The 27,756-nt window shown below is 45.2% G+C and overlaps 1 protein-coding gene across 7 annotated transcripts; it reads right to left on the bottom strand.

The window, feature by feature from the left end:
• Positions 1–27: 27 nt before the first annotated feature.
• LOC144705014 (transglycosylase) lies at positions 28–25,905 on the bottom strand. 7 transcript variants are annotated; one of them, XM_078577604.1, is made up of 13 exons: positions 25,721–25,903; positions 23,319–23,516; positions 22,889–22,939; positions 8,741–8,871; positions 8,522–8,638; positions 8,284–8,403; positions 7,972–8,048; positions 7,317–7,492; positions 1,376–1,429; positions 1,155–1,264; positions 974–1,087; positions 579–704; positions 28–267 (listed from the first exon to the last, which is right to left on the bottom strand). In XM_078577604.1, the coding sequence occupies exons 2-13, from the start codon at positions 23,487–23,489 to the stop codon at positions 240–242; spliced, it is 1,275 nt and encodes a 424-aa protein (XP_078433730.1). In that variant the 5' UTR covers positions 23,490–23,516; positions 25,721–25,903; the 3' UTR covers positions 28–239. The 7 variants fall into 7 exon arrangements, with proteins under 7 accessions (XP_078433730.1, XP_078433731.1, XP_078433732.1 ...); XM_078577605.1 differs by having other exon boundaries at positions 7,317–7,486; XM_078577606.1 differs by having other exon boundaries at positions 22,922–22,939.
• Positions 25,906–27,756: the final 1,851 nt, after the last annotated feature.

Below are 27,756 nucleotides of genomic sequence, written 5' to 3'. Positions count from 1 at the left end.
ACATTAGAGAAATTATTTTTCAGGGTCTTTTGAATCAAGAGGGAAGAATGTTTCCCCCACCTGAATATTGCAGTCACTAGCTACAAAGAGAAAGGAAAAGAAACAGATCACAACTTTGATCGACATACCAGTTATGTGTTTCTAGTTAATGAGGGATCAAAACACAGCTCTAGATTAATCATCGCTTCACTTCTCATGAACGTCAGTTTGGTTGATCTTGAGAGAAGGAATATTTCCACTCACAGTATGTTGCAGCCGCCGGGGACCCTGACAGAAATTTGAACTTCTTAGAGGGAGAAAGAAATGGAAGCCCAAAATTGGAGTCACGCCTTCTACCAATTGCACTACAATAGCTAGAGAGAGAAAATGGTAGGCCAAAAGATGAAGTCATGCCTTCGACCTATTGCATTGCTCGGCTAGAGAGAGAAAGAGAGAAATGGAAACCCAAAGATTGGAGCCATGCCAAACGCTAATACTAAATCACTAATGAATATGAAAATATGTCACTTTCTGTAGAAATAGAAAATAAATGAACTAATGACTAAGTTATAGTCAATCAATACCAATGAAGGACTTACCTTCTGATGTCTTGATAATGACTAAGCGTACTGAGGAACTTATTCCATATGGGATCATTTTCTTGGCCATTTACGTTCTCTGGTCCTCGTAGAAAAGCTTCTACCACGGACTGCTCCGTTCTTTCTCTGGAAAATTTTGTGCAATCTGATACTCAGAAAACCAATGCATTCTTATGAAAGTTCCGGAAAAATAAAAGTATGATCAAAAGCCCATGATTCCGAAAATTGTTTCAAGGATGACCTTGGAGTAGACAGCGACAAAACATGCAGAAAAAAACATGCTTTTGCATTATACTAACATCTTGTAACTATCATTTATCTTTATCTATTTTTTATCCATCTATATCTATCTGTCTATCCATATGTGTATCTATGTGTATAACATTGTCACCCACCTCCCCTCATTCGTTGAAAGCCATGCCAGATACGACGCACCAAAGTAGATAGAGGTAAATGGATTGTACAGGTCTTCTACAGATCTGACTTTGTACCCTTTGTAACCTAAATCACTGCATTCCCAGTCAGCTATTGATGTAAAAATAAATATTAAATACAGGTTTATGATCATAAACTTACTTATAAAGCCAAAGAGCAGTTTGGTAGTCTATTCCCATTAAACCAGTGCATGCATCCACTCCGTTTACGAAACGCATACTACACATCTCTGCGAGCGCTGCTAACACTGACTGCATGATTTTACAAATATTCATGAAAAAGATGAAAAATAGATATGAATATAATGATAAGAACAACTCATTATAGTCATAAAAGATTAAAGGTGGGAAAGTGGAGCTTACCGCCTGGATTCCTTCTCGGCTAAAGTATCTTGAAATGATGATCTCAGCAACTGCCTGCGGGCAGGGGAAAGGAAACATGAGTTGCCAAACGACAAATTTGTGAAGTAGTCACGATCCTTTCACAATTTCGAGCCTTTGACATCATTATCATACTTACTTGGTACTTTCAAAGTGAAAACAGAAGTAAATTCAAGAAAGATATTGGCAGATCTTAGTGAAAGAGAATAATGTTTCACCTCTAGAAAAACCTAATGTATGCATAATAAAATCCCAATAATAAGTATGAGAATAAGAACATCATGTTTCAAAATGTGGTTTCTATGAAAGTTAATATCATTTTTAATCTCAACTATTCATGGCTTCAAGCTTCACGTCTCACGTAAAGAATAAAAAATCGTGCCTCCGTAAAATTTTATAATGACGCGGTTTACAACTATCCCCAATTTCTGAAAATCTTTCACTCTTTAACACAGAAGGTACTTAAATAAACGCTGGAATAAAGGATATACTTCGCCCAAAAATGTGAATTAAGACGAGAACAAAAGATTTATTCTGTTAAACAAACTATGATCTTGTGAAGAATGCAGAGAATTCTGCCTTTGGGAACAGATAGGACAAATGAGGCCTTTTTGAGACAAATGAGAAAGATGCAGAAGAAGTTTATTGAGATTTTTGATACAGAGAAAAGGGGGAAAACTCACATATAAACAGGTTGGGAAAGACTTTCCTTTATAGGCTAAGTCCTTTCTCAAGATAGCCGTTGGGGGCAACGGTCATATAGCCGTTGCCCCAACGGCTATTTTAAGGGGCAAAAAGGTCATTCTTTGGGGAGCGATAGAAAAAAGAAAGAAAAAGAAGGAAAAGAGAAAGGAAAAAGGAAGAGAAAGTAGGAGAGAGATAGGTGGGCCATTTATAACTCATGGCCCACCTTTTTACATGTGTGTCAAAATAGAAAAGGATGAAATTAGATGTTTAACACTCCCCCTCAAGTTGGGCATAGATGTTAATCATGCCCAACTTGGACGCCAAATCTTGAAACTGTCTTCCTGGTAGTCCTTTGGTCAGAATGTCAGCCACCTGTTGCGGTGATGGTATGTATTCTGGACTGATGAGTCCAGAATTAATCTTCTCTTTGATGTAGTGTCTGTCAATTCTTGCATGCTTCGTACGATCATGATGCACGGGGTTCTTGGCCATAGCAATAGCTGATTGACTGTCAGAATATAAGATGATTGGCTTTGGAGGAATGAGTTTTAAATCAGTTAGAATATCGTTAAGCCACATTCCTTCGCAAACACCTTTCTTTAAAGCCCTGAGTTCTGCTTCAGCACTCGATATTGAGACTTCCGCTGCTTCTTGCTACGCCAGGTGATTAAATTTCTTCCCAAAAAACTGCAGTATCCAGATGTAGATCGACTATCATCCAGAGAGCTTGCATAATCTGAATCGGTGAAGATTTTAACCGTAGGGTCTCCCCCTGCCTGAAATAGAAGACCCTTCCCAATTGTCCCTTTCAAATAGGACAGAATACGGTCAGCTGCTGTCTGATGAGACTGTCGTGGATCTGACATATACTGACTTAAAGAGTTCACAGCAAAGGATATATCTGGTCTTGTGTGGTTTAGATAGAGTAATCTGCCAATCAATCTCTGAAATGATGTCTTATCGATGGGGTCGTCCTTGTCGCTTTGCTTGGCTTGAAGTTTGACATTTGTATCCACTGGAGTGCTTACTGGCTTACAATCCAATTTACCTGTATCCTTGAGTAGATCCAGGACGTACTTGTGTTGAGATAGGACAATGCCGATCCTGGAATAAGCTACTTCAATACCAAGAAAATAAGTGAGTTGACCTAAAGATTTAATATCAAAGTTGCTGGTCAGATGACGTTTTAGATTTCCAATTTCCTTGATATCATTGCCAGTAACGATAATATCATCAACATAGACGATTAAAATAGCCACTTTGGAGTCTTGGCCATGTTTGAAGAATAGGGTATGATCACCCTCACTTTGTGAGTATCCAACTGATATGAGAGTAGATGAAAATTTCTCAAACCATGCTCTTGGGGATTGCTTTAATCCATACAGAGATTTCTTTAAGCGACACACATATGATGAGTTTTCATGCAATAGATAACCGGGGGGAGGAGCCATATATACCTCTTCTTGCAGTTCTCCATGTAGGAATGCATTTTTAACATCAAATTGCGAAAGATCCCACTGATGCATGGCTGCAAGTGCAATTACTAATCTTACTGTATTCAGCTTGGCGACTGGAGCGAATGTCTCATGATAGTCTACTCCATAAGACTGGGTATATCCTCTGGCCACCAGTCGAGCTTTATACCTTGCAATAGAGCCATCTGAATTATATTTAATCGTATATACCCATCTGCTACCAACCAATTTCTTTCCTTCTGGGAGTGGGCCCATATCCCATGTACCATTTTTCCTTAATGCCAACATTTCGTCATCCATAGCAGTTTTCCATTCAGCTTGAGACATAGCTTCTTGAACATTTCTTGGAATGACAGTGGTCAGTAGTACCTGAACAATCTTTCTGTAACCTGAGGACAGACGATCATAAGACACATAATTGCATATGGGATATAATTTCTTACTGCGGCATTCCCGAGTACCCTTGCTGATGGCAATAGACCAACCTTGATTAGCTGGTGCCGAAAGGTCTTCATGAGTATCTTCCTCGTTCTCCATCTGAGTAAACTCTTGTTCTCCATCTAACTCTGGATTGTCCTCAGCCGTTTCCGCTCGATCCATAGCTGGAGAGGAATTTTCAGATGGATTAAATCCCAGATTTTCCGTATCTAAATCTGTTCCTGTTTCATTTACTTCCAAATAACAGTCAGATCGATGTCCCTCATTGTAGAACATGCTGTATTCATCAAACTTCACGTCTGCGGTAACAAATGTTTTCTTAGTAAGAGGATGGTAACACACATAGCCTTTCTGAGTAGATGAATACCCCACAAAAATGCACTTGAAAGCTCTGGAGTCCAATTTTCCTGCAAAGTGGGAATAAACATATGCTACACACCCAAATACTTTAGCAACCAAATTTGTATGAAGAGATAATTCTGGGTGACTTGAGGCTAATAGATCAATCGGTGACAGTAATGACAGGGTTCTAGATGGAGTTCGGTTGATAAGATGTACAGCAGTAGCCACAGCATCACTCCAATAAGTCTTGGGGCAGTTTCCTTGAAATAATAGAGATCTGGCTGAAGACATAATGTGCCCAATCTTTCTTTCAGCAAGTCCATTTTGCTGAGGAGTGTTCACACATGAGGATTCATGGATAATTCCATGATCATTCATGTATTGATTAACTTCAGAACTGAAATACTCCCTTGCATTATCAGATCGAAGTATTCTAACCCTTTTCCCAAACTGGTTATTGATCAACTCGATGAATCTGATGATCACGGTTGGGACTTCTGATTTGTGTTTAAGCAGGTAGATCCAGGAATATCTTGAGTAATCATCCACAAAGATTATAAACCATCGGTGCTGCGATCTTCCTGTAGTAGAACAAGGACCCCAAACGTCACTATGAACCATATCGAATGGAAATTTCTTCCTATGATCAGTTCTTGAAAAATGAGATCTTCTATGCTTGGCAAATTGACAAGACTCACAAACCAATCTTTGGATATCAATGTTTTTAAACAAATCAGGGTACACTTGTTTCAGAAGATGAAAGGAAGGGTGTCCAAGTCTCCTGTGCAGTAAGAGAATACTGTTTCTTGACTGAGTGTTGAGAACCATCTTCAGAGTCCTCTGTCCTTCTAGTCCGTCCACTAGCAGGAGTCCCCCTTGCCTTCTAGCAGATAAAGTCTTCTGGCCGGTTTCCTTTTCACACAAAAAACAGTTAGATGAGTCAAATATAAATCTCCAACCTGTGTCGTCCACTAGTCGTTGTAGTGACAACAAGTTGGCTTTAAGTCCTGGTACATGAAGAGCACTTTGTAGTAATACATCTTTAATCTTTATTTTCCCAATTCCTGCCACTTTTAGAATCCCACCATTGGCAGTAAAGACAACATGATTATCATCTATTACTTTATATTCCTCAAAGCATGATTTATCAGGTGACATGTGATCTGTGGCTCCAGAATCTACTATCCATCCATGTGATTCTGGTTGAAGATTTTCATATGTAGTAAATGCAATACTTTTATATTCACCTGATTGGGCGAGAGACGTGGAGCTGAATTTCTTGAATACTTTCTCGACTTCTTCAGCTATGAGCTTTTGAATATCTCCTTCTTCTTTCTTTGGTGCTTCTCCCACTTGACTGCTGGAGGATGCAATGTAGGCTTTATTCTTTGCTCCTGGGTTCCATAACCCTTTCTTTTTGAGGTCTTCCTTCCATGCCAGCTTCCGGCACTCCTTAATATGATGTCCTGGCTTGGTGCAGTAGGCGCAGACTACGGGTCTGTGCCGGTTGCTTCCTTAGACACGTGCTTAGACGATTTTTCTCTTGACTCTTCTTTTTTAGCGGCATGTGCTACTGAGACAGAGGGCTCAGTCGATAATTGTTGCTTTTGGCCTTCTGGCGGCTTGATCTTCTTTCTACAATCGGCACTTGTTGCCTCCGAGATCGCTTCTTCCAATGTAGGGAATTTCTCCCGATGGATTAGCTGGGATCGGAGACTTTCATATTCAGAATTTAAGCCCATGAGGAAGGTAAGTGTTCTTACTTTAATCTCCCTATGCCAGTACTCGAGATTCTGAATTGAGACTGGCCATAGCTGATCAATTTCCCTCCATATTGCCTTGAGTTGGGACGCATATGAAGCTACTGATAATTCCTTCTGCCGGATGAACTTTACTTGAAGAAGGAGGTCATACACCCTCCAATCGTTTTGCATTTCTGCACAGGATTTACGGATTTCCCTCCATATATCTGCAACAACATCCATTAGATAATACTGATTTCTTTGTTCTACCTCCATATTTCTCACCATCCAGTTGGTGATGTATGCTTCTTCTGCGCGCCAAAGCTTCAATCTGAGCCTATCGGTAGGTGGTGAATCATCAGTAAGATGGTCACCCATGAAGGCGGCGACCAGTGACCTTTCGGTCAATTTCATCCAACTATATCCGTTTGTACCATCATACTTAAGATCCAGATTTGGTATGACCAGTCTGTTCTTAGTATAATCATATATATGAAGCACTTCGTCTGCAGAGGATTCTTCTTCCGAGCTGTTTGCAGAAGCTTTGGCCTGCTTGGAAACTTTCCTGGAAGCAGCCTTTTTTCCCATATGATGATAGAACTTGCTTGCAGACTATGGAGCTCCTTTCGTCAGGGAAGGTTGAATGAATCAACCTTGCTCTGATACCATGTGAAGAATGCAGAGAATTCTGCCTTTGGGAACAGATAGGACAAATGAGGCCTTTTTGAGACAAATGAGAAAGATGCAGAAGAAGTTTATTGAGATTTTTGATACAGAGAAAAGGGGAAAAACTCACATATAAACAGGTTGGGAAAGACTTTCCTTTATAGGCTAAGTCCTTTCTCAAGATAGCCGTTGGGGGCAACGGTCATATAGCCGTTGCCCCAACGGCTATTTTAAGGGGCAAAAAGGTCATTCTTTGGGGAGCGATAGAAAAAAGAAAGAAAAAGAAGGAAAAAAGAAAGGAAAAAGGAAGAGAAAGTAGGAGAGAGATAGGTGGGCCATTTATAACTCATGGCCCACCTTTTTACATGTGTGTCAAAATAGAAAAGGATGAAATTAGATGTTTAACAGATCTGAAAAATGGATTTATTATTTTCATATTTTTTAATATTCATTTATTCAGTTTCTGAAGGTAAGTAATTGACATTTTCTTGTTTTTAAAAAAATATAATTCGGTTTCCATTTGGCAGATACAATTTGATTATGTATCTATAAAATGTATTTCATGTTCCATACCTTCACCTCAGCACGAGATAAATATGGCCTCTTTTCTGAATCAAGTGAAAAGCGGACCCTTCCACGTCTTTCCCCAGATTTAGTCCAATCTTTAAGCACTTCAGGGCTCTTCCACAATTCCTCCATGTCATCTGGGGACACTCTTGAATCCCAGTACGTCCATCCGTCACCTATTTCTTGGATTTTGAAGTTTCGAAAGTAAAATAATTCACCTTTTATATCATAAATATGAGCTCAAAAGGAGAAATCATACAAGATAGAATCGCATGTGGTTTGTGAGAGGGCATGATTCAGTATCGGAAGTTTGTCTGAAGTGCACAAATGTGTCTCAATCTTACCGAGAGAGCTTGGTCAGGTACGCTTGTTTCAATTCAACATGATTTAATTTCATCTTCTACGATCAGTATACTTAATGACATTAAACACATTTTTTTGGAAAAGATGATTTGTCTCCAAAGTCTCAAAGATTTGGAAAGTAGTCCTAATAAATATTTTCCGCCTAATTCTAATGGAGTTATTTTTCCTTTACTGTTTGAATTATTTCATTTTGAGCAATAAATAATGGAAACAATCCCCAAGGAGCATACCTTATTTGGAAGTTATCCTAATAATGATAAACTATTATCTCATTCTTAATTTAAAAACAAAGTATTACCTGACTGAAACGTATTTGGCTCAGCACTTTCAACCCCTTCTCTCCTCGAAAATGGGATCCCAGATATGTGTTTTTCCCTTTACATAGAAAAATAGAATTTTTAACGAAAATTTAATACTTCTTAAATATATCAAACGAATTCTGATCATGAATAAAGCTCGAATATTAATAACCCTTTGCTTAAACTTACATGTAGATTTCACAAAAGTCCGGATGAATGCAAATGGGGAGATAATATTTAATATTCAGAGAGATTCATGGTTTTGTTATGAGTGCCTTGACAATAAAGATTCAAAGACCAAAGATGTTCACCATGAGGGGAGAGTCTGCTTAGCCAAAAGGTATCGCTGGAAAAAGTCGTTAGTTGATTTGTGGGTAGCTTTCTTCGTTCCACCCCGGTAAGCTCTGACAATAAACTCTTCAGATCGTTTCCTGTACAGATACTCATTTAGATTAAAGTACACAAAAATATATATTTAATGAATTGGAAGAACTATCATTGTATTTTATAAAATGAAAATTATTATGAACTTAAAACAACAAAACTTACATTCCATCAAAATTTGACAAAATTTTTAAATAAGCGGCGCCAAAATAGACATTGGTGAAAGGCCTATAAAGAATCTCAGGGTTGTCGGTACTTTGATAACTCTGATAACCCATTTCCCTGAAACAACGTGTACAGAAATGTCAAGCTATTTCTAATATATGTCCCATCAAAAGACATGTCAACTCTGACAATAGTTTCGGCCAGTAGAATTATAAGTACCGAGAAAGCCATTCTGCTTTTTTTTGAGTCATCAACATTATGCCCAACTTATTTTCTTTTGCCTTTTTATCATATTGCAGAGCCAAGAGTCTTCGGTCACTTCCAATCTCTGCAATGGCACAAATCATCTCCTACAGAAACAGGAAAAAACATCCAAATGATGCTGAGACTATGTACAAATAGGTGAAATTTTATTTTTAGAACAAAGAGTAATGTTTTGCTTTGCACTTGACTAACCTTCAGCAATCAATCAAAAGGCTTATCGAACAAAAAATCAATCTGGGAGTTTATTGACTATTATTAAACAAAAAACACAAAAACATATTAATCATAAACAAGTATATAAACAAATTTATACATTTTATTTATTTTCACACCTCTATACTCATCTCATTTCCCTCTCTCTCTTCCTATCTATCCACCTGTCTCTTATTATGTATCCTTTTTTTTATGGAATCGTAAATTATGTTTTAGCCGATAAATTTTCTGGCATCATTCCCAGCGCACACACCCCTCACCATAAACTGATGTTAGCATCCAATGGAAACACAAGGAGCAAGCTACGCGTGAAGTGCACTTGAGAAGAAGATTCGAGCACAAGATTGACCCTATAAATACAAGGGGTCGACTTCATGAAGATGGGACGATTTGCAATTACCTGAAGTTTCCAGGGCAATGACTGGAGCACAAGAGATCTCACGATCCAGAGGACTAGAGTTTGATCTGGAAAAAATCTATCCCCAATTGACCTCTTCTACTCTCTTCATTGACCATCTCACTCAAACAAGATTTCTGTGGAACCTCATTGTACCAGACCCATATTGGACACAGGAATTTCCTTTTTCACACAAAGAAGAGTTGTATGACAAACCCACTGGTCATTGCCTGAGAATCAAAGCTATGGTCAATCATAATCAACCATTAACTTGTCAATGGCGAAAAAAGAATAAGAGACTTGGGGAACGTCAATTGACTCCAACCCCAGGGAGGTTATCATTGGGGTTCCATCGCCATCTCCCTCTGTGATTTTAATTATTGCTTTTTCCATCTTTAACCCCCCCCCCACATTCCCGAACAAGCTGATAGGATCCAAATTTTGATTATACTGGATTTACCTTTCACAAGTGATAATGAAGAATATGGCCCTGATTTAGGATCAATCCAGTGAGAGAGAGAGAGAAAAGGAAATAATTATCGTGGTAATACCATTGGTGGGCCAGAAGAGAGGGAAAGACCAGCAGGAAGAGCATTGCTGACGAGAGGCAGCGTGGAGTGATCATTGCAAGATAGAGAAGCGAGAGAGACATCGAGAAGACTGATTTGGTATTCTTCTTCTCGTATGCCCTCCAAAAGGAACAGCGTTATTTAAATAAAAAATGAGCAGGAAATCAATTAACGAGAATGACACAAATACCCCTAAAATGAAATTGGGGATCGTATGACTAATCCACTGGTCATCCAAAATCCACTCTGACTTCTACTCCTCTTATGTCCAATGATTCTGTGACACTGCAGTTCATTGGAGTTGATGAGTATCTGCATTGGATTCACACAGAGACCACATATCTCAAGTGTATGAAGAACTGCACTTCAAGCATGGATTACAAATGATTAGTTTTTATCGTCTGTGGGTCACATTTTCTGCTACCAAACGATCCTCTTCAAGAGAAAGCAAACAAAGAAGCACACAACTGTTCAAAGACCATCCAAAATATGACTTCATGATGATGCAGAGGTGACCTTGTCTCACCTCCCAGGTTAGACACCGATTCAACCTGTTTACCCCACTTTGTAGACCCCTTTCCAATGACATCCCAGCTTCCCCTTTAACCTCCCCTCCCTCTCGTGCAACAGCTGGGCACATGAAGAGCCCTCGAGCATCCATTACTGCCTCACGTACAGGGTCCACAGTCGCATATAAATTCCTTCCTCCATATCTTTTGCCTTGATCTCCAGTAGAAGCTAAGTAAATTGCTCGCGGAGGACTGGAACAGATTCCCATGAGTTTTCGGTCTCCGCCACTTGATTAACACCTCCATGTCTAACCTGGACGAAGTCGGCGTATTTTCTGAGATGATCCACCAACCAAACGGGTGTTTTACTTGTCTGTGATGGGCAGTTTTTTGATAAAATCCATGGATAGATGTTAGCCAGTGATGCTTATTTTTGTATGTCTATTTTTAAGTGGGCCATGATGTATGGGTGGCCCACAAAGTTCAAAGTCCTTTTATTTCTGATTCACTTTGGCCATAGACTCAGGCTCCTTTTAGTTAAACAGGACCAGACCTGCCATGTAGTAGTCAGTATATAACTGGCTTAGAGAAATAGAAATTTATCTTTTGTGTTCATCTTGTTAGGATTGTGTTTATCCCTAACAGGACAGGTGACTGGAGCCTTAAGAGGAAGAGAGAGAGAGAGAGAGAGACAGAGAGAGAGAAAGAGAGATTGGAAAACTTACATGGTATCACAACTGTGGTGTAGTGATCTTCCTCACCCAATATCTGAATTCTCTGAGCTCTTCTACATCCTTCTGTCGTCTAGTTTCAAGGCAATATTCTGGGTCTTGGGATTTTATGCCCATCAGGTGTTTGTGCATTTGTTTAAAACATATTGTTCCTTAGCAGTATTCCAATCTTACATTTTTGTGTCTGTCAGATGTTTGTGTATTTGCTTTCAGCATCTCAGATCTTCTAGAAGGTTGGAAGGTCTACTGCAATTGTATATGGCCAAGAACAAGAATCCCTATGGGGTTTCAACTCCTGGTGGATCTAGTGGTGACCGCAGTGGACCCACAGTAGTATTTCCAGATATTCAGGTCAAGTTTGACAGGCTGGAATTATTGAATGGAGCAAAATGGAATATTAGACATGTTTAAATGGAAGGTCAAAGACTGGAGGACACTTGACAAATGAGCTGATCCCCAAAGGAGATTCCCGGCATAAGATTTGGAATGAGGATGAGGCCTTAATGCGGGAATGGATATTGCTATGGAACAATATGTTTCAAACAAATGCACGAACACCTGATGGGCACAAAATCCCAAGACCCAGAATATTGCCTTGAAACTAGACAACAGAAGGGTGTAGAAGAGCTCAGAGAATTCAGATATTGGGTGAGCTCAGAGAATTCAGATATTGAATGAGGCCTTAATGCGGGAATGGATGATCCCTGCTACAAGGGAATTCTTATACGTGGAGACTGTCAAGGAGTTCTGGGATGAGGTTCATAAGTGTAGTACAAAACAGCATCATCTGTGGCATATATATGAGTTGAATACAAATGTTGCCCAAGCCAGATACAGAGAGAGGATAGCACTATGACATGTCTGTGGGTTGTAGGGTGTCCAGAGGGAGATGAACTATCTCTGGCCATATCAGAAAGGGGGGAAGGAGTACATTCTCAGGAAAAAACACATTGTATTCCTTGTGCGCCTTAATCCCGATATGGAAATCTCAGAAGCAAAAATTGATGGAAGAGGACAGTCTTAAGGTGACGCCTGAGTGCCTATCAATAATTCTACTGCATTTGTGATAAAAAGAAGTGAGACGCAGCATGCCCAAGGAGTATTGATATGATCCATCAGCGAGTCTATGTAGGAAAGAAAAAAATACATTTCTTGCAGTTCTTAAAACAGCTTTGTTGACCACTGGAATCAGTAACTAGTTGGGGACTGTGATCTTGTTGAGGATGCTTTAGTCAAGGCAGAACTACCAGCTGTTGTCCTTCTTTCGGACTAAGAGAGCCGACATCGAGTAGAGACTGCATGAAGGCCGAATAATGCCCGCGTCAAGTCGCTGCTGCATCTACCACTTGAGCTCCTTCTGGAAATGAGAATAACAGTATGGTCATGAGTTGACAAGGCCCGTGTGTGAGAGTTGTGTACCTCACGTATTCGAGAAAGTCCCCTAGGTTGTGAAAAACACGAGGGAACCAGTGCTCCAGGGTAGTGTGCACTTCGACCGACGAAGACAGGGGTGCTGAAGGGCTTGACAGTGAGATATACATGACGTTCAAGGTGTGGGGGCCCTATTGTGTTGGTGCTGTGTAGTGCTGGTGAGACATGTATCTGGGTTGCCCCCGAAGATGTCCCACACTCCATCCACTTAAAATTTTAGGAGGAAGAGAGCCCAGTGTGCCTCTGTCAAGCCTAGGGTGAGAAGCCAATGGTATCCCAAGATGACATCCGTGTTAAGGTCGCAAATTGGCAAGAAATTGATCACCGCCATATAACCTTAGAGGCCCACCGACACATTCAAGACTTGTGTGTCGCCTATAGTGATTGTGCTGTCGCCGTAACAAGTCTGGTACAAGGGTGCATGGCTAAACGAGAGCCCGCACACAAGGGCACACCAGCGGCAAATTAAATTAGTTGTTGCCCCCTTATCAATGAGCAACCACAAGCCCGGCCCTGGATGTCTGATATGATTCGCTGATGCATATATGTTCGGAAGAAGCCACGGCAGCGGCCCAGTTCAGAAGCCCAGGCCCAGCTTGTTGAAGGTCCCAGTTAAGCCCTCTCTCTTGGGAGAAGAGGGCAGGAAGCATCAGTGTGAGTCTCTCCCTTTCTACCTCCTCCCTTCTCCCCCAGGTCGTGACCCTCCCTCTCCATGCCTGCATGTTGACATAGACATCCTCTGCTGAGCGACGTCCTCCCTTCACCGGTGATCCTTCACTATTCCTCACCATTCCCATTCTTCTCCTTCTCCTCTAGGAATCTCTCACTCTCCTTTCACCCTCCTACCTCGAACAGTCTCTCCTCTCATCTGTGGTTGAAGACATCATTTGCTCAACTGAGAATTACAATTTACAGTTCAAAGGATTATTACAGAGTCAATCGATGCAGTCTCGACATGGGACCGTAGCAATGTCTCATTGGATTTGTAGGGTGTGAGGCGAGGTGAGACCGAGGGTGGTTAATGACTCCGCTTTCACCATGCCAAGTTGAGCATCGTCAATTGGGGCTTCATCATTTGGGCGTCATCCTTGATTGGATCAGTTTCGGGATATCCTGGTGATAGGTGACTATGTGGATTGGGAGGTCCTGTAGTGATTCCCTTGAGTGAACCAATCATTGCACTGGAAGAAAAGACTATGTTCTCGATAAAGAAGAAACTCGTCCTCTATGAGGTTCAAGCAACGTGCCAGCAGGGGCTGGTCCCTCCCAGCTCCTAGGGCACCAGGTGCAGCTGAAGAGACTCGAGGGGTGCTCCTCCGAGGGGACGTAATGGCAGTCCAGATCATTGGTCCCCTTGTAACTTGGCTAGGGTTGACTCTGCTTAAAAGACACAGTTAATCAATTCTTTAATGGAACATGGTCAGAGACAATTTACCTCAGTTCTTAAGGGGCAGAGGGTGATGTGTAGCACATGCATCATGGTGTCATTGGCTAGATCCATGAGAAGGTCACCAACTCATCCACTGACCTAGTCTGTTGTAGGCGAATGAGACGGCGATACGTCTCTCGAGGATTGCAGCCAAAGTGCCTCACGAGCTGTCCTCTGAATTCAGCCCAGTCCTGAAACCCAAGACAGTCACTAATGTCGCAGAACTAGGCCGACCCATTCCAGTCCAGATACTTAGATGGACGAGCACATGGAGCACCTCACCCAAGTCGTGCAAATTCTCAAGGACAACTCCATCTGTGTAAACTCAAACTCAACTACCTGGGCCACTAGGTGTCATCTGCTAGTGTCACCACTGATGGTGACAATGTGCTAGCAGTCCAAGAGTGGCCGACGCCTCTCACCTTGTGACACTTCCACGGATTTCTCAGGTTAGCAGGCTACTATCAGTGGTTCGTGGTAGGTTATGCATCCCTTGCTTGGACACTCATGCACCTCCTAAAACAGGGGATGTTTGTGTGGTCTGACGAGGCTCAGCGGACATCCGAGATGTTGAAACACACCCTCTAAAACATAGTGGCACTCACCCTCCCCATTTCTCACATCGAAGAAGGCAAGGCACCTCTTCTGTAATTTGCCCTCTCTAATGGCAAGTTGCCTAACAATGGCAGGTCGGTGCAGCAAAAATCATCCTCTTTCATCAAGGCCATCCTCAACAAGTTCCATACAAAGGCAGTAGGAGGGCACGAGGGTTTCCTCGAAACATACAAATGCATCCTCTGGAGTTTTTTAAAATGGCCATGAGGCAGGATATCAAAGCCTTAGTCAATGGATGGCACGTATCCCAAAAAAATAAATCATTCACCCACGCCCTCGCAGACCTATTACACCATCTTTCTATGCCCACGCGTATATGGGAAGACATCTCCACAAATTTTATTGAAGGGCTTCACTAATCGGGCAGCCTTGACACCATCTTGGTTGTGGTTGACCTACTCACATAGCCCACTTCCTTCTTCTTCGTCGTCCCTTTTCAGCCACAGATGTGGCCGAGAAATTCACTTGTGACGTCATCAAGTTCCACGGGACCTCAAGCGCCATCATCTCTAACCATGGCAGTGTTTTCATGCGTGGATTATGGCAGGAGCTGCATGTCATACAAGGCACTGATACCAATCGGTTCTTCACCAACAAATATCAACGAAGGAAGCGAAAGCTGAAGGACTGAAGTCACACGTGAGAGAGAAGCCCGTACGTGCTAAATGGCTATTAAAGAAGCGGGCGACAAGAAGTAGGGAGCAGAATGTTTTTGTCGACCGGGCAGTTGCAGCAGCAGCTGAGGCTGGGGGCGGAGCAGGCCGCGTCCAGAGGGGAATAGCTCAGCCGAGCTGTTCTTCCACTTCTACCCTCCTTCCTAACCACGTTCTTCCTCTTCCCTTCGAACTCTAACTCTCGTGTTCCCAGTTATTTGGTGAGGGTTCCCCTCGGACTTATCCTTCGTTGAAGTAAGAACTACATCCTTCTCTTCTAAAGGTACTCTTCGGGTTTCGAGGGTATCAGGCACCCAGCTCCACCACAGCTCGGCCTGCCACCCCCAGACGGATAGGCAAACCGAGGTGGTCAAGTGGAGCATAGAAGATTACCTTCGTTGTTTTGCAGAGGACCAACCAAAATGCTGGGGTTAATGTGTGTATTAGGCATAGTTGAGCTATAACACCTCGTATCAATTGGCTGTCAAGATGACTCCATTTGAAGCCATGTACAGGCAGGCCCCACCCACTCCCTGTAACCACGACGCCCACCTCAACCTACTCCACCAACACCTGGACTGCTCTAAGGCCACCGTGAAGTCATAAAATAAGCTTCATCATCTGCCCCCTCCTGCCATCAAATCTCCCTTATTTAGGTTATTCTTGAAAAAGGTGCATCATAGGCTGTTCTGATACAGTATCCTCTGATTGTATCAATAAGTAAAAGATACCTGGAAGAATATTTTTCGAAGAATGCACACAACTCGTTTTCGAAAAAATATATTTCGTTAGAGCAACTAAAGAAGAGAGAACGATGGAAAGACAAAGGAAGAAAGTTGGTGGATGAATGTACGAAGATAGACACTGTCATCGCTGAATCAGCTAGCCGCCCAATAGAGGATGGCCAGGTCAGTTCTTCTCGTCAATCTTGGAGGATCTCCTCGATTCTTGACTGAAAGCTTGACTCACACAAAATTCCCCCTCATTCTTGAGGGTGATCCATCTTATTTAATGTCTTCGAGCGCCTCTAATTTTACTAAGGGTATACACGAGCCTTCCCACATGCACGTTTACGTTTATATTTCCAGACTTGGCTCATATGATGTGTTGTGGAAGAGAAGAGGAAGATAATGACATGCACATAACTGAGTACATAGGTGGGTATGTATACCCTAAGAGAGAGAAGGATAGATGGGCTAATGGGCTTATAGAATAGTGCCCATTAGCCCATAGTAGCTAGTCTCTCACTAACACCCCCCCGCAAGCGAAGTATGGATATCTTCCATGCCGAGCTTGGAGACGGCACGTTGAAGAAGTGGGCGGGAGAGGCCCTTAGTGAGGACGTCCGCTGCCTGGTCGGCGGAGGCAACAAAATCAAGGTCAAAGATCCCTTCGTCGACTCGCTCCTTGAAGAAGTAGCGGTTGCGCTCCATGTGCTTGATACGTCCCTGTTGTCCAGGGTTCTTGGCCAACGCGATTGTCGACTTGTTGTCGCAGTAGAAGTGAATCGGGCAGGCGTACTCCACTGGCCCTCGGTGGCCCCATCGGCAAGTGCGCGGTACTCGGCTTCGGCACTAGAACGGGACACTTTGTCCTGCTTGCTGCTTTTCCAGCTGACAAGACTGCCAAAAACAAACGTGCAGTAGCCCGTGGTAGACCGACGATCCACAACGGAACCGGCGAAGTCAGCAGCAGTGTATACTTTGACGGTCCGGTCAGTACTGCGAGGGAAGAGCAGGCCCTTGCCGAGGCAGCCCTTCAGGTACGCAAGAACCCGGTGGGCGGCCTGACGGTGAACCTCCCGGGGAGAATGCATAAACTGACTGAGCAAGTTTACGGCGAAGGAGATGTCAGGCCGAGTGTGCGTCAAGTAGAGGAGTTTCCCCACCAGTTGCTGATACCGGTGGGAATTCATCAGTGGTGAATCCTCCCCTTTGCCCAACTTGACGTTGGGATCAATGGGAGTGCTCACCGGCGCACAATCGGTCATCCCAGTCAGTGCTAGTAAGTCGACGGTGTATTTGTGCTGTGAGACGAAGATCCCACGAGGAGAGTAGGCCACCTCGAGACCAAGGAAGTAGCGAAGAAGGCCGAGGGCCTTGATCTCAAACTCCTTAGCCAAGGCGGCGCTCAGGCAGACAGCTTCAGCAGCATCAGACCCCGTGATTAGGATGTCGTCGACGTACACGGCAAGAATGGAGATCCCGGTCGGGCTGTGACGGAAGAAGAGGGAGGCGTCTCCATTACTCTGAGTGTACCCTTCGGTCTTCAGAACAGAGGAGAACCGCCCAAACCACATGCGCGGAGACTGCTTGAGTCCATAGAGAGGCTTCCGCAGGCGGCACACGTGACCGGGGGGGCCGAGAGAATAGCCCGGCGGCTGCTGCATGTACACCTCTTCCGTCAGATCGCCATGCAAGAAGGCATTCTTGACGTCGAACTGGCGGATGGTCCAGTGGAAATGGGCCGCAAAAGCCAAAAGAAGACGGACAGTCTCCATCTTCGCCACTGGTGAGAACGTCTCGAAGTAGTCTGAGTGAACCCCCGAGCCATAAGCCGAGACTTGAGGCGTTCGAGAGTCCCGTCCGCATGATGCTTCTTGGCGTGGATCCACTTGCAGTCCACAGCCCTCTTGCTAGGGGGAAGTGGAACGACGTCCCACGTGTGGTTCTTGAGGAGAGACTGCATCTCCTCATCCATCGCCGCTTTCCAAGGAGGAGAGGTGAGAGCATCGGCTAGCGGCGAGGCGGATCGGACTCGATGCGGGAAAGAAATAACCGGTAGGGAGGACTCAACTAGTCAAAGGAGATAAAATGAGAGAGAGGGTATAGGGAGGCCTTAGTGCACTGACGGACCCCTTTCCGTAGAGCAATAGGCCATCCTAACTGATCGTCACCATCGACAGAAGGAGGAGCGGAAGCAAGGGGGAACTCCCCTGGAGGAGCAGGAGACGACACACCGGATGAGGAGTGTATGTCGGCGGTAGGAGGGGAAGAGGAGTTGGATGGAGACGAGGGCTGGTCACGGACGGGTGACAAGGGCGACTCACCGGTAGGGAACGAGGATGGTGAACCGGAGACCAATGGGAGAGGAGGAGTTGCCGAGGGGAGGGGCAGGAAGCGAAGGCGAAGTGGAGGACACGTCCAAGGACCCGCAGGGGGAACTGAGGAAGAGGAGGCAAGGGAGAGAGATCATGGAGGGAGGAGGATGGAGTGGTGGTGGTAGACTCCACGATCAGGCGGGCCCCAAGGGGCGAAGGAGCCTCATCCAGCGGAAGGCGTGATGAGGTAGAACAGGCCCCAAAGTAGGGTTCATGCTCGGCAAAGGTGACGTTTGCCGAGATGAAGAAACGCCGAGAGGGCGGATGGTAACACCGATACCCTTTTTGGAGGGAAGAGTAACCCACGAACACGCACCTGAGGGCGCGAGCATCAAGCTTTGTGCGCGTCGGAGAAGAGTCATGGGCGTGGCCGTGCAGCCGAAGATACGAGGCAAGAGCCCGTCCTGAGGAAGCGTCGGGAAGGCCGCAGTCATCCGGTCCAAGGGGCTGGAGAACTCCAGGAGCGGGGTGGGGATACGGTTAACGAGATGAGTACTCGTCAAAACCGCATCGCCCCAAAAACGCCTAGGCGCCTTCGAGTCCAACAGCAACGTGCGCGCTGTCGAGGTAACATAGCCGATCCGCCGCTCAGCCATGCCATTCTGCTCGGGGGTGGCCACACAGGAGGACTCGTGGAGAATGCCCCGGTCGGCAAAGAAAGAGTCGAGGTCAGCGTTGAAGAAGTCCCGAGCATTGTCGGACCTAAAACGCTGGATGCCGCGACCGAATTGCGTCTGGAGCATGGTGCAAAACTGTCGAACATTCTGCGCAACCTCCGACTTCGCAGTCAGAAGGTAAACCCACGTATAGCGGGTAGCTTCGTCCACAAGGAGTAGGAAGTAGCTATGCCCCTTCAGACTGGGCTGTGGGGCCGGCCCCCATACATCACTGTGGATGCGAAACAGCGGGGTCGTAGTGTGAGACGGAGAGGAAGCAAAAGAGGATCTACGATGCTTGGCCAACTGACAAGCTTCACAAATCACAGTCTTGATGTCCACGCCCAAACATAACGACGGAAACAAACTCTGTAAAGTAGAGAAAGGTGGGTGTCCAAGACGTTGATGCTCCATCAGAAGACGACCCCAACACTGCTCAGCCACCGAGAGTAGAGTCCGGTGCACCATGAAGCACTAGGAGCGGCCTCCGTCATCCAGCAGCAGCAGTCCATTCTCCCGCCTAATCGGTGTAGTCCGGCCCACCTTGTCAGACAGAAACATACCGTCAGGCCTGAGGTGGAATGAACAGGAGACGGCATCAACTAAACGCTGCGGAGACATAAGAACTGCCCGTAGGTCGGGAACATGCAGGACGTTGTGGACCACACCAAGACCGTCCACATAGACTGCCCCGATGTCGGCCACACGAAGACGTCCACCCCCTGCCGTGAGAACAGTACGGCCACCCTGATGCCGCTCGTAGGACACAAACCGGGCATTACTCGGGGTCATATGTTCGGTGGCCCCCGAGTCAAGGACCCAAGTAGTATCGGAGACGACAGGAAAGTGAAAAGCCGTATGACCACAGTACCATTCATCGGAAGGGGAAGGAGTGGAAGACGCACCAAAACCACCAAAGTAAGCCGTGGATGGATTCTACAGGGCTGCCATCTGGTCACGAAGTCGGGCCAAATCTGCCTGGAGCTGATCCATGGTCACTGAGGAGGCGCTGGCGGAGGACGAGTCGGACTGGGCCACCATGGTCTTGCCGTCGGCGGCCTCTTTCTTCTTTCTCCAATCATTCAGGCGCTTCTTGCACTTGTTCTTCCCGTGGCCCGGTTTGCCGCAATATGAGCAAACCGCCGTCCCAGCTGGTGGAGCAGCGGATGTGGGCGTAGGGAGGATCGCCGGGGGCTTGCCGCCGGAAGAAAGTGCAGACGTGGTGGGGGCAGAAAGCAGGGCGGTCGACTCGCCCGGAGGACCGGAGGAGGGAGTCCCATGGAGGAGAAAGTGACTTTCCTCCTCTTGGAGCTCCTTCACCAATTCCTCAAGAGCAGGTGGACCTTCTTTGCGGTGCAAAGCACGACGACGGACGTCATCATACTCGCGGTTCAGGCCGCTGAGGAAGCCCATGATCCGCAAGAGGAGCACATTCTGGTACGTCTTCGACGTCGGGTCGTCGGGTGGAAGATAATAGTCCACCTCATCCCACATCTTCTTGTGGGCAAGTGCATATTCAGAGATGGTCAGCGTCCCCTGACGGAGATTGCTGGCCTGACATGCAGGAGCATAAAGGCGCCACCAGTCGTTGTCCCGGCCACAGAAGGAGCGCGTCTGATCCCAGAATCCTTTGACCGTTTTCTGATGCGGAAACCGGTCGCGGAAGTCAGGAGCCAGGGTGTACGCATACAGCCAGCCGAGGACGAACTGTTCCTCAACGTCCCACGCCGCATGGTGTGGGTGGTCGACTGTAAGGGGCTCTTCAGTGCAGTGCTTGAAGAGCTGACGTGCCTTCAGGGCGGTTTCGACAAAGCGCATCCACTGAAGGAGATTCGGGCCCCGTAGGAGTGTCACCTCCGGGACCGATGGGAGCGGATGAGCCACCTTGTAGGACAAGGGCCTCTCGGCGAAGTCAGTCTCAGTGAACGGCATGTTGGTTTCGGTGGCGGCGTGCGGCGGCGGCTGGCTGCGGCGCGTGCACGCTGCTGCTGTTGCTGTGGCGTGCGGCTGCTGATTACTGCTGCCCAGGCGTGTGGCAGTGGCGGTTGCGGCGCGGGCGCGCTGCGGCTGGAGCTGCGGTGCGTGCGCGCGGCGGCGAGCGGCTGCGGCTGGAGCTGTGGCGCGTCGCGCGCTGCGGCGCTGGCGCGCGCTGCGGCTAGGGCTGCGGCGTGCATGCAGCGGCTGGCGGCTGCGGCGGCGCGCGCTGCGGCTAGGGCTGCGGCGCGCGCGCGGGCGGCGGCTGGCGGCTGCGGCTGGAGCTGCGGCGCGCGCGCGGCGGCTGGCGGCTGCGGCGTGGGCGCGCTGCGGCTGGGCTGCGGCGGCGTGCGCGCGGCGGCTGGCGGCTGCTGCGGCTCGGCGCGGCAGCTGGCGACTGCGCGGCGTGGCGTGCGGCGTCTGGCGTCTGGCGGCTGCGGCGCGATCACGCGGTGGCGGCAGGCTGCGCGGCGTGCGGCGGCGGCTGCGGGCTGCAGCGCGTGCGCGCGGCGGCTGCGGGCTGCAGCACGTGCGTGGGGCGGCTGCGGGCTGCTGCGCGTGCGCACGGCGGCGATGTGCTGCTGCGTGTGCGCGGGGCGGCGGCGGGTGGCTGCGCTTGCGCGCGGCGGTGGCTGGCTGCTGCGCTTGCGCACGGCGGCAGCGGCTGCTGCTGCAAGAGCGGCAGCGGCGATGTGCGGGCGATGTCAAACCCTAGGTAAGGAGCTCTGGAGCTCTGACACCATGTTGTGGAAGAGAAGAGGAAGATAATGACATGCACATAACTGAGTACATAGGTGGGTATGTATACCCTAAGAGAGAGAAGGATAGATGGGCTAATGGGCTTATAGAATAGGGCCCATTAGCCCATAGTAGCTAGTCTCTCACTAACATGATGTTCTAATGTGCATTCTGATATCATCAAGATGGAGTGTTTGAGATGGATAAGTTGGGATTAGGAGATAGTTTTTTTTTCAGTGTCTTGGATGAGAGTACACTTCAGTGGATTCTGATATAGGAGTTAACCCCGAATGCACAGTTGGGATCACTACTTACAGGCCCATAAAATTCATTTGATTCAGTCTGATTAACTTTATGCATAACAGGATCCACAGAATTCTCTACTGCTGTTTTTTTATCTGGATGTAGTATTTGACCACGTAGGACTCTAATTTAGGATTTATATTGCCAAGGAATTCTAAAAACAGCCGTGTACATTTACTCTCAATCAACTGAATTCAGCACCAGAGGCTTTTACCGCTGTTCTAGAAAATCTATAATTTTCATACGCAACAAACAAAGAACATCATTTATGAACTCTAACTTAAGGACGAGTTTTATTCCCATGAGATTTATGGTTTGCTAAAATAAGGATTCTATTCTACCATTTAAGGGTACATGAATCCAATAAACAAAACTGAGTTATCCTGCCCAAAATCATAGAGCAAACCATAGGTTTGTCGCAGGCCCTACCTCTGCCATGAAGATATCTTTGCTGAAAGCATGTGTTAAATAGGTTCTCGTCAATGGGCCTGGCCCATTGGCACACAGATTCATGCACTCGTCGTTATCCTAACCGTTACCTTGATATCGGGCCTTTTGTGTTCCTTTGGCCCAATAACACTTCTATTTAACTTTAAACGCTAAATGGGTTGTGTAAGGTAGTTCTTTAAATTGGAGGCTTCTTTCTTCTTCCCAAAAGTTCTCTACTTCTCTCGTTCTCTCTTCCTGGAGAATCCCTACTTGTGACAATATGGTAATATTTAATTTAACTATAGCATTGGGATGCAAGAAAATCATGAATGCATTTATCAAAGAATAGAAGTTACGGGCTCCATCAGTGAAGGGAAGTGTCGGCGTACAATAATACCAGCCACAGCCTGAATCGAATAAAAGTATTCCTCATGAGCAATACTGATAAAAAAATTGGAATTAAATAGATACGCTCTCTGAGAGCCAACATAAAGAAAAACAGTTATTGTCTCCAAAACGATCTGAATCTGTAAAAAAAACAAATCAAAGAAAAATATATACAAATATTTTTGCTTTCAAAGAGCAAAACCCATTTAACCTTCTCATGGGTGCACATATGTTGATCTAATTCAATCTAAGTATCAATAACGCATAATCATACCTGCATCTTTCGTTGAGAAATAAACGATTGAAACTCTTTTCCACAGTCTCAGTTGAAATTATTTTATTCTTAATTTCCTCGATATAAACTAACTTTAAATCATTGTAAAGGAATTTATGTCTAACCTTCATTTCAGTCTGCGTCAGGAAAGGTTGCCCATCAGGATCCCTTGAGAGATGGACTTTTTTCCCCATGTTTTCTCCGGCATCCGTCCACTCCTTTTCTACATCTGTTTCCGCCCATAGAGCCTCCAGATCCTCAGGATCTACACAGTCCTCCCAATATTTAAAGCTCATGGGAACGATATGATGATAAAATCAGGCCTGAGATTAATAAAAGTTTACAAAATATTTACCTTATTATTGAGGTTAATATTGAAAAATAAAAATATGAGAAAATCATCTCATGAGGCAAAAAATATCACAGCATCAAAATACCGGACATGTTATGCCTCGCCGTTAATTTTTTCTGCTCAAATATATTTATTGGAGCAGGTTTAAACTTGAAGGATATATGATACATTTCAGAATGTTGATTTTTTCCCTCATTAAAATTAATATCTAATAAAATTCTGTCTTTACGAAAATTCCTGAAACTATACTGATACCCCTTAAGACTCTAAAGAGTACTAAAAAAATCTGAACCTTAGCCATTATACTCGCGGCATTTACTACATAAGGTAGACAAAAAAATGATAGCCAGGTATAACAACTTTATGAAAACAGACGATCTCTTTAAGTTTAGGTACACCTATTTTTTTGGATCTTCCTGGCACATGTTGATGCCAAAATGTAACCTATAACCAAATGAGTTTACTAAAGAAATACTAAATTAAATACCATTACAAAAATTTAATTTTTTAAAAAAAGAGTAATTATTTTTAAGAACTGGAAGTTTGAGCATCATTATCGTTAACTTTTGCCAGATGATCAGAACTGCATATGTTTTCCTTTTCTTCTTTGCTAGTGTGGTGGGTGAAAATCGAAAAGGCTCCACTCGTAGATTCAGACATTAAAAATAAACTTTCTGAAAGAATAATAATGTGTTAAACTTCCAGCCCTAACAACATTTCTCTCAAGTACCACATGTATACGCAAATAAATTTATATGTTGAACAGTAATTTTGTAGTAAAAAAGTGTAATACATAAAAACGAAAAGATATGATTACTTTACTTAAGAGTTCGGCAGATTCTTACGGTGAGCCCCCAGAAGGCCAAAACTCAAAAAGTCTTGCAGTGGTCAAGATAGTCAACTACGAATAAAGAGAATGAGAAAAAGTATATGTTTCTGATTGATCTTGTTTGTGGGAGTGACTGATAAGTCTCTACCAAGAATATATCAAACCAAGAAGAGGAGAATGGGAATTTCTCATCTCGCCACACGTGTGAGTTAAGTCTACACGTGGGGACATTTGAATAAAAGGCGTGGGAAAGGTGCGGGGAGCGGGGGACTATAAATTAAGGGAAAAAGGAACTGAGAGGCATCAAGAAGTTGTTATCAGCAATCTGCAAAACGTCAGGAGATTCTCCTCCCACAGTGCTGGCCGATCCGGACAGCACGTCTTCCGATCCAGGGAGCCTTCTATTTCTCTTATTTCGTGTGTACTTCTGATTCATGAAAATCTTCAAACTCTCAACAATTGTTCTACAAAGTGATATCTGAGTTGAAACGCAAGATCGTCTCTTGATCTATCGAGATCTCTGGCCACCATTCATCAATCCAAGATCAGGCGTGTCGGTTCACTGCACTTATTCTATTTTTCAGATTTACATCAGTATACAGATCCGACGAAACTCAGTAGGATCATAACAGTGACCAGCATTTACCTGATGGATTTCATAGATTTTAAACAAAGCTATTTATTGGTGATAAACAAGAGGAATTCAAATTTTCGTCGTGTCGTCACGATACATCCAATGATTTTGGCCCCCCAGCAGCAATTTAACATGACACGCTTTGACGGACCGATGATTAGGAGCACGAAAGGAAAGCATTATTATTAGATTTGGACGTCGCTGCCATGAATTCCGGGAAGCAGGTGAACTGTTGCCTTCTCCGTCTAAAAGAAGACTCACGCGAGAGTAGAGAGTCAGGAGTCAATAGAGTAGGGCTCTATTAACGGTGAAAGAACTAACTTCGGAAGTATTTAAAAACAAAATGAAAATCACCAAAAGTTTGTGATCGCCTACAACCTGAATTCATAATACATTACGTCATCCTTTGTAATCCTCACGGACGAGTAAGAAATCGTGGTAGTAAACAAATGTTTGGAGAAATCACTCCGCGCAACAGGAGATCTAAAATCTGACGTGATACGATTGAAATTCTGAGGCGCGAAAACAACAATTAAAAACATTGAAACAAATGAAACACCGTTAGTGTGTGAGTTTAGAGAAGATTCATAGGCGTAGATTCGCAGATGCTAACAGAGTGAAGCCGTCAGAGAGTAATAGAGCAGTCGGATCGGCGGGATCATCTGATTGAAACTAAGATTATAAAAAAGTGAGAAGGTGAAAGAAAATCAACCTCTGACTCGGCGCCGATCTGTGGAATGAGAATATGAGATGGAATGCTCGGATTGTTGAGAGCGCGTAGGCGAGAGGATCGATGTAGAGGAAGAACAAGGCGAGGAGAGGAGAGAGGAATGAAATGTGCGGAGAGGGCGGGAAGCTGGAGGTTATGTTGGCTCAAAGAACCAACGTAACGGACAGGGAGGCCCCACCTGGCGCAAAACGTCTCTCTCTGTCTCTCTCCTCTCTCCTCTCTCTTCCCTCCATCGCCTCTCTCTCCTCTCTCTCTCCCCTAGGGATCGGGGATTCGCACAGATCGGATCGGATCGTTCGAATGTTCGATCGGATCGGGCATTCGAACGAACGGATCGGAACACCGATCTGTCCTGTTCAGATCCGATCCAAACACGATCTGCGCGTCTGTCCGGATCGGATTATATCTTTTCTTGCAGAACGTTGTACTTCAACAATTGCAATATTCAAGAAATAATTTATTTACATCAATGACTTCTCTACGTTTCTCACAATTATTAAGTTCCGTTCGGATCAAATGTTTCGAATTCAATCCGATTCATACGCGTTGTTCGAATCGGGTCGGTTCGAATGTTCGAATCCGACCAGACGCATTCCACGTGGTTGCGGACCGGCTCCAGCGGCGCCTGCGTCCAAGCTCAGCCCCTTCGCCGTCGAGGACGACCCCCCGGCCGAGGCGGCGGCGCCGCCGAGCTTGAAGAGGGCACTGCCGCCAGCAACTGACCTCCGCCAGCGACCGCCAGCGCAGCCCACTGCCGCAGGCAAGTTCGAACAAGTGGCCGATCGAACACGAACAAACCAAAATGTTCGTTTGAAACTTTCGATCGAACACGAAGGAATCATTCTTTTCGATCGAAACATGCAGTTACAAAGAAAATAAACTGTCAATTCAAAATGGTGGTTTTTTAAGAGAAAGTGGTAGAGAGAATGGTGGGGAGAGGTGAGGGAGAGAGGTTGGATATAAGTCAATTAGGAAGTAGTGTTCGCCCGTCCCGATACCGGTACCGGATGCCGGTATCAGGACGGATGCTGTACCGGATACCGGAAAGGCAATTTCCGTTATCCAGTTTTTTCGATATCCCGATACCAGATATCGGTATCGGATATCGGCTGCTACAGTGACGATATCCGATACCGATATCCGTCCCGATGTCGGCATCCGTCTCCGTCTCAAGGGGACAGATGCCGGTATCGGATATCGGATGTGGATATCGAAAACCGATATCCACATCGGATCTAACCTATTTCGTAATTTTCGTTAGGGTTGACCGTGTGTTTTTCGATTCAAAATTTTTGAATCGAAAATACACGGTCATTCGGTCAGAGGCTCAGAGCTTAGACGAAGGTGGACGGCGGAGGACGGCCGAGGCGGACAGCGGAGGCGGACGGTGGCGACTGACGGCGGCGGCTACAGAGGTATGTCTTCTTATCTCTCTGATTTTTAATTCTATCTTTTGATTTTCTTGCTTTTCTTGTCTCTCAGATGTCGCTTTTATTGCTTTTGATTTTTCTGTCTCCGCTCTTGCTATTGAATGTATACCATGGCAAATGCATACCAGTCTCTCTGATTCTTCTTCACTGTTGAGTTTTGAGTGTTGATCTTCTAAGTCTCCCTCTCTCTTCTCATTCTCTTGTACACTCCACTCTCCTTTCTTCACTCTCTAGTCTCCAGTTTCCAATTCTCCCTTGCCCCTCTCTTCGCTCTCAATCATTCTCACTTACCGGATAATTCTCCCTTTCCTTCCCCCAGTCGATGTTACAATCTAATTCTCCCTCTATCCCTCATTCTTTATTTTTCTCAGTGTTATCTCGTTCAGCCTCTCTCTCACTCTGTCACTCTCTCTTTCTCTCATTCCATTCCAATGGAATTCTTTCTCTAATTCTCCGTCTCTCCAGAAATTATCTCACTCTCTGGTTCCTTTTATCTTTTTATCTCTAATTCTGAGTCTCTCTCAGTCTCTCTTACTCTCTGATTGTTTCTCTAATTCCTTCTCTCATTTTTATCTCGTTCACCCTCTC

The sequence above is a fragment of the Wolffia australiana genome, chromosome 6, assembly GCF_029677425.1.
Source record: "Wolffia australiana isolate 7733 chromosome 6, ASM2967742v1".
Taxonomy (NCBI): domain Eukaryota; kingdom Viridiplantae; phylum Streptophyta; class Magnoliopsida; order Alismatales; family Araceae; genus Wolffia; species Wolffia australiana.
The sequence above is the reverse complement of the archived record's forward strand: the minus strand, read 5'-3'. Positions and strand labels throughout refer to the sequence as shown.

Excerpts from the sequence above, each read along its gene's own strand:
- LOC144705014 (XM_078577604.1), bottom strand. The coding sequence starts at position 23,489 with ATGAGCTTTAAATATTGGGAGGACTGTGTAGATCCTGAGGATCTGGAG. Across the intron at positions 8,049-8,283 it reads AAGCAGACTCTCCCCTCATG|GGAAAAACACATATCTGGGA; the intron begins GTGAACATCTTT and ends TTCTATGTAAAG. Across the intron at positions 1,088-1,154 it reads ACTGCTCTTTGGCTTTATAA|TGATTTAGGTTACAAAGGGT; the intron begins GTAAGTTTATGA and ends CTGGGAATGCAG.